At 38.6% G+C, this 7,619-nt stretch overlaps 1 protein-coding gene across 1 annotated transcript in view; it reads right to left on the reverse strand.

Moving 5' to 3' along the window:
• The window catches only part of LOC104406385 (V-type proton ATPase subunit d 2), a 20,552-nt gene extending 15,663 nt beyond the window's left edge, over window positions 1-4,889 (reverse strand). The window contains exon 1 of the mRNA XM_010015346.1: window positions 4,694-4,889. Coding sequence (XP_010013648.1) covers window positions 4,694-4,823 — 130 coding nt within the window. The 5' untranslated portion in view covers window positions 4,824-4,889. The remainder of the gene's footprint in view (window positions 1-4,693) is intronic.
• Window positions 4,890-7,619: the final 2,730 nt, after the last annotated feature.

The raw sequence follows: 7,619 nt of genomic DNA on the forward strand, positions 1-7,619 counted from the left end.
ACTTCTGAACCTTGCCCGGCCCCCCTGGCCACCATCCGGTCTCTCAGAGCCATTGTCCACTACCCATTGGTGACCATTCAGCCAATTCCTTATCCATAAAATAGTCCATCCATCAAACCCATATCAAATCACGTCAATAAACTCTTGGATGTGATAGCCTTACTCAGCTAGCACTCAGTATTTGTTAGTATTCCTCTAGAACTTCCTGCAATAGACTGAACTTATACTATTAAAAAAATAATAATAATAAAGAAAAAGAAAACTACTTAATATAGGAAAGAAAGAAAGAAAAGTAAGCAAGATTGAGAGATAAATAAAAATGCAGGATTATGCCCCAAAACAAGCCTAAATTTGTCAAATCATCTTTTTAAAAAATCACTAATTTTTATATCACAGCTACACTTGCTGTGAAAACTGATAATTTTTACTATCTCTTTTTATTGCAAAGAAATTAAAAATACTTGGCATATGGTGGGATCAAATAATACTATATTAGTACATGCAGAGAGCTGAATTCCAGCTTTCCTCAATTCCTTTTGAGACTAGCCATTGATATCTACCTTAAGTCATGGTCTGTAAATGCATTTCAAACACAGAGGTTTTCAGGTACCTAAAGCAGACTACAGAACCCAGATATCAGTCCCAAGCATTGACCATTCCAAAGTGTGTTTAACGTCATCATGGGATGAAGAGAAACCAAAACTGCTGACTGAAAGTAGACAAGACTGTTACCTTCCTCAGTTCTTCGGTTGACTGAGTGGCTTCAGAAACCACGCTCTAATGTAAGACATGAAAAAGAATGGCTGTAACACTAAATAGCTTTACCTAGCTCTCAAAAGCTGTGGAGGAAACACTATGCCCAGGAACATTCAATTTATGATCCTGTCAGTTCCACAGCCTGCTTTATAAAAGTATTTCTTCTAACTGATGTAATAAACACCAACATGCATACTGTATGTAAGAAACAAAATTAAACCCTATCTCATGGCCTGGAGAAAATAGTCATCTGCAAGCTCCAATACCATATAGTATCAGTCAGGAATGTCACAATCAAAGTTCACCCCATGACAGAGTTCAGTGCAGCTGAGAGTCTGCTGGTCTTAAATTATAGTCTGCCCTTTACTGCTGGTATTTATAATAAGACCTGAGGATTTAACACAGTTAGACACCTGTAATAGCAATGTGACATGGTGACCTGGCAGTAGTAACCCTGAGCGTTACATGGGACTTAGATATTCCTGTCCACCAAAACTTTTTAGTGATGGTAGCTGCTCCTTTTCTCAAGGGCTCTTGGAGACCTACACAAGACTCTGGGCATGTCCACGAGATCAGTAGGAAAGAAAATTCCTGTATTTCAGCTGTCAGTATTATTGTCATCCATCTGCATCATGTATTTCCTCCTACAATTGTATGCAGGAAAATCGTATGTAGAAAATAATGTCACGTGATTTTACCCACAATTGAACAGCGACCAAACACAACTGAAGTTTGTCTAAAGGGAATTAATGCACAAAGTCAGACTAATTTAACATGATGCTGAACAGGAAGAAGGAGTATTGCAAGAACTTAAACAAGGTGTGAACCTGTTCTCTTGGCATCAAGCATGTGGTGTCTTGTCTGACTCCTCACTTCAATAGCCCACTACCATGTTTTCAGTTACACTGTTGTTTCAGCCACCATGTGCTGGTGTGTTCTGGCTCTGGGAGTTAAGTGAACTTACTTCAGCAGTGCTGGTGGAAGCAGAGCTGGGCTGCTTGTCCTGTGACCAAACCTCCCATCTAAAAAGCAGTAGTCTTTCTATCACACAAGAAAGCAAGCAAAGAATTTAATACCCCCATATTCTACTCCAAAGACTGACAGCAGGGTTCCTCTGGGGATCCCATTCCCCCAGAACATAGGGCCAAACTAGTAGCATGCAGTGCTGCAGAGGTTTCAAGCCAGCATCGCAGCATACAGGGTAGCTCCATGGAAATTATAATAATTCAAACAAGCCCACAAGAATGTCTAAGTTAAGCTGAAGGCCTCTTCTCCTCTCTGTGTGGCCCTGAACTGAGAGGACATGACGGTATCCTAAGTCAATTCACATCCTCCTTTTTTTCTTTCTGTCTCACTGTTACACTTTGTGATGATCAAGCAGATGTAAAGCACTAACCTACAGTTTTTCTTGTGGTTCTTCTGTACTGACATTATGGTTTCCCCTCTAGAGATATCAAAACCACTTTAAAATTAAAAGATCTTTTTGATTCTATTTATGGGTTACTTGGGGTGGTTTTGGTTTTGTTTCTGCTTGTTTGTTTTAGCATATTTATAATATTTTTAACTTAGGCCAGTTTTTGTGGTGTGGTGCTATGTGACAGACTGCAGAATGGAGTAAATTTATTACCTTTTAATATGAAGACGTGAACTGAAGGCACTATTGGATAAGCAGTACTGCAGTACAAATCCACATGCTGAGTCTTTTAATAGTATGTATAAAGCTCCATTTTTTACTTTAAAGTTAAGGGTCTGTGTTTTGGTGCACTGTATGCTTATGGTAGAAATTCAGTGTTACAGCATCCTGTATGTGTACAAATCCAATACTTCTCATATTTTCATTATAAATAATACATTTGGTAGATAGCTGGTGGGAATCTGGTAGCTGACTAAAAGAGGTAGAAAGTATTACAATGGAGAAAGGGATGTAGCAAACAGAGAAAAAGGGAAGTGATAGTGGGTAGTAGAGGTGTGCATGTAGGTGGATTGATGAAGGCTGCTGCTTCTGTTGCTGAAATAATGCATTCTAAAATTGAATGAACATTAGAAAGCAGAAGGTTCAAAAATAAAAAAGTCATTGTTATTTCTACTATAAATCTTACTTGGAAAAGTATTTTATCTCTCTATTTTGAACTGTCCATCTGTTGCAGCTCTTAATAAAAAGAAAGTTATAGATCTCAGAAATGTCTGAAAATTACTTCCTGGTTGTAAATAGCTTTCTCACAGCATGACTAAAAATTTAGACAGTTTTTCTTAACTATTCTTAACTTAGCATGTGCAAGTATTCTTCTGGGAAGGATGAGGGAAAATTTCCTTTTTTCTTGTGTGTTTAGAAAGTATTTAAGCCTGTACATTTTCATATTATTCAGAAGAAACAAGGATTTTATCAGGGTTTTTTTCTTCATGGAGCTTTTGATGACGTAATTTATGGAGCTCCTTTGCAAAAACAAGTGGAGTAAGAGCAAGGTTTAATAATTCCATTATTCTGTCCTTTGCATCTTTTAGAGATGTTTGAAGCTCTATTAGCTTTTTCTGAAGTCTGTGAACTCATGGAGCAGGACTTTTTGACTTGAACAATTAAACTCAGTATCAAGGCTGTCTATAGAGTCTTTACATTTCATAGAGCACAACTGCTGGTACAAATAGGCTACAGAAACTGTTGATTTTGTCTAGCTGACATAAGCAATAGATTTCAGTTCTCAGAGTAAGTGTCTAGGTGTGTTTATGTGTCTAAACTGCCATTGTATGAAATAGAGATCTGACACAGCTCCCTAGCTTATCATCTGAAGCAGGTACAGGCACTTGGTCAGTTGAAATCTCTAGATCCCATTGACTGTACTGACAATGTGTAACTATGAGAGGAACTTTATCCTGCTGACAGCTAAATACCTACATGTATCTATTTAAATGTAGTTGTTTTAATCTGCAAGATGAATGGCAAGCAGCCTTCCCAGGCTTATGTTGTGATTACATTAACAGTTTAGACAGGCTCAGAACTGTTGTATATGGGAATTGTCAGGTTCTGAACTTCTCATTTCCCAAAATCCATTACTACATACACAAAGCAACCAATGCTTAAAATAGAGTGAGCTTACTATTTCTTCTTGTTCCTTTTTCAAATTAATCTAATAAACTTCATGGTGAAGACATTATTTCGGTGTGCAATGATAGCCTTAATTTTGGAGTCAGGGAAAGAAACTTTATATTCCTGTAGAAATGTGATTTTTTTTTTTCTGTGGCATTTTTTTTCCTGCCAAGTGACTAAAGGTTTGTCATATGATTCTTTGTACAAGTCTGTCCTCATCAGGCTGTGACCAGTCTTGGCCACAGAAGGCTGTTTTGGAAACTAGTGTGTGTTCTCTTTATTCCTGTGGCAAAGTCACCTTGAAATAAGATTTTTGTTTGTTTGCTTTTTCTTCAATCTTGAGAATAGTTCAGTTTTATCTTTGTTACCAGGTTTTCTGTTCCTGGTAAGTAGAATGTCCTCCGCTGCCCTAAAACTTGTGAAGTAATAAAGTACTTAAAATTATAACTTTTCTAGAGAAACTTGGAGCCAAATGGTGAGCTTTTAGTAGGAATTTTGGGAACTATTTTATCCAGCTAAATGATATGAAACTTCTGTGCTTGTACAGTTTTATAGCATGGTTAAAATCTTTGAGAAGGTTACCAGTCTCCATAGGAACTCTATGGATGAGACTTCCAAAGCTTATCAGTAAACTAGAAAACCTTGTCATCTGGATTGCTTTGCAAATCACAGTCTGTGCAATCCTAGGTAATTTCTCTGGAAAGCTATTAAATACGAGAACAGTTCTTCGAAGGACATCAGGGTAATTTCCATTTTTTTCAGGTAAGCTTTCAGTAATTCAGGCTTTTATCTTCCCTTTTTCAAAGGTCTAAGCAGTCATATTTGTTCCTAAATAAGATAAACCAGCAGACTTACCTTCTAGCGTCTCACACTGTGCTAAATTGACATAGTCCGCGCTTGTCAAGATCCCAGCTTTGAACCCTCGGACCAGACCCTCCAAGTAGCCATGGTCCACATTGAAGTAAAGCTCTGAGTATCCTGGCATGGAGAAAAGGAGATTTGATTTCTCTGCTGGATACTTGATGGTACTGAGGATCTGCCACCAACTGTTTTTCTCCTCTTTGGAAGGAGTGACAAATAGTCACTGATTTCCTGCCCCCTATGATTGTGTTTTACCAACTGGTTTCTTCCTGTTTCTTGCTGCTAGTATAGTTCCACTATACTTGATGCTTACACAACAGCCAGTCAGCAAAACCAACTCCCTCTTGGAGAGTCAGAAAATGAACCTACTGTTGTTGAAAGACAAGACAATAAGGAAGTGTAAGATTTAACCACTGCTTACAAGAATGCTCTGTACTGACAGGATAACAAGAAAGCATATTACAAAGCCTGATAACATTTTTGCATTTTTTTAAATGTATTGCAAACAGGAAGTTATCTGGGATTACCTATTGAAAAAATGTTTCTACACTAAAATGGTGGACTGTGGTAGAACATAGCCTATTCAAGGAACTTAGATGGGTTTTTTTGTGTCTCTCTATACCTTTTGTTTTTCAATGTTTTTGATTGCTGGAAGTTTTCTGCTGTTCATCTTTATCAACAAATATGTATATGATTTATAAGATCCTTCTAATAATCACAATGAACATTAAATCATGCCCACAGGTGAAAAGTTCTTGAAGGGTTTGACTTTCATTAGCCTTTAAAGTGAGTAGCCAGAACTCACCTTAAAACTGTGGTTTGTCCAAGTTCCAATAAAATATTCTGGTTATATTCACTAAGATGTGGTAAAAAACTAATATTTTCCCTGTTACAAAATAAAGATTGTTTTCAGTAATGCAATTTTAGACCCTTTTTAGACTTCCTGATTTTGATTCAATTTAAACTCAAAACCAGTAAATATATCAGTGACTTTCACAATGAACTGTTAAGTCTGCTGCCTTTCAGATTTAGGTGCCTTAAGCTGGTGGTTCAAAGTGGCTATGCTTCTGAAATCAACACAAAAAGTTCTTTTTCTTCCTAAATTCACAAGTGTATGCAACACATCTGCAAGCTTTACTGGAAGAGAAAGTCTTATCACACACGAGGTGATATTTAGATATGTAGTTAACTGGAGCTTGGGAATGTTACAGTGAGGTGTCTAAAGACTGCTGCACAGTTGGAGGGTTAACACCAGCAACAGAAACTACAACAGCTGTCTGCCATCCTCATCTCAACACTTAGACTCAGTTTTCAGTGTCTGAACACGTTTGGTGTATTGTGTCAGCTGAAGACATGCAGCGCGGCTTTTCTACTGATCCCTTGTGCTGAAATGTGGCTGCAGCGAGAGTTGTGAGTTGGCAGCCATAGGGACAAGGCTGTAACTATAAGACCTTTGCCTTGTCCTGGGAGCTGAGAGGCTGATAACATCTCAGGACTCACCAGGTGATTCCTGTCTATACTGCCTTGCTCCTGGCACAGCAAGGCTTTGCAGGCCATACAATGAGGCACGAGGTGCCCAGGTGTTTGCTGCCCAAGCAGCCACCCGTTACCTCCTTTAAGAAGGTCACTACATGACTGGCTTCTTGGCTGGCTGGCCAGGAGCCTCCAGCGGGCAAGAAGTGGCCATGAGACACCTGGCAGGCCAGGCTGAGCCAGGGTAGTAATATTAACTGCTCCTTCAGGGTTAAAATTGTCTAGGACTGGTTATTGCTATGCTTTGTAATTGACTACAGGGAAATAATGACAGCATTTAGACATTGTTAAAAAGAATCACATGCTCATATATGCAAGCAGTAGTTAGTTGAGAGTTCAAATGTTATTCAGAGTATTGAAGTTCACTCCTTGTAAATTAGGCTTACAGTTTTCATTTGGTCAGTTCTTAGCACTGCAGAGTTAACCCAGCTAAGGAATAAGACAGATTAGGCCTATTAGACAATAGAAATAAAACAGCTCCCTCCCACACACAGTTTGGTTTTGTCTCTCAAATCTGCATGTCAGTGGTGCTCAGATCCTCCTTGTGCAAAAAGCTGTTAGAATAATTTTGTTGATGATGTTTCAAAAATCAGGGAGATTTTCAGGATACATGACCACCGTCGGTGCTTCCTTACTGACATATGAAGACAACCACATTTTAACTTAAATCTGCTTTTTTGTGTTGTCATCATCATTCTAGCGTGTTTCACTTGACAGCCTCTGATATTAACTTTTTCAATGAAAAGAAATGAGGAGAGATAATGGTACAAGGGACTCATCATTGTGTACACTAATAAGAGTGTTTTGTTCTAACCCCCACATCTCTAAAGTGTGTGTTATATAAACAAGTAATGTCTTGCAGTAGCTGAGTTGAGGCCTCCCCCAGCTGCAATTATAGCATATCAGAACATGGCACATATCCCGCTGGTGGCGGTCCAAGGTTATGCTGCCAACAAGCTTCCAAGCCTTCAGACAGCAGAGCCAGTGCAGAAAGGCCTTGCAATAGATCCTAAATTTAGTAAGGTTCGGGGTCATGTGAATACTGTCTGGCAGGTGCAAATACCACCACTGGTGATCCTCCAGTGAGAAAGTGCTGTCACAAGATCCATAAATACTGTCAGGACCATCACTTGAAGTGTAATCACTCAGCAAATTTGTTTCATCAAATATGTGTAATCTTGAATAATTTCAGGAAATTGCAAAGTCAGGCTAAAGTCTCGAGTGTCAGGATAAAGTCTAGTAAAATGTCAGATGATATGATCCAGATTAATAGGCTGCGTTCAACATCAGAAAATGCTCAGTTCTCTGTTTTCTGTTACAAGACAAATTGATGAAAGGAGACAGCTACAGCATTCATATAGACATGATAGGTATAATTAGCTAATGC

This window comes from Nestor notabilis, unplaced genomic scaffold (genome assembly GCF_000696875.1).
Source record: "Nestor notabilis isolate BGI_N333 unplaced genomic scaffold, ASM69687v1 scaffold28205, whole genome shotgun sequence".
In the NCBI taxonomy this organism is placed as follows: Eukaryota; Metazoa; Chordata; class Aves; order Psittaciformes; family Psittacidae; genus Nestor; species Nestor notabilis.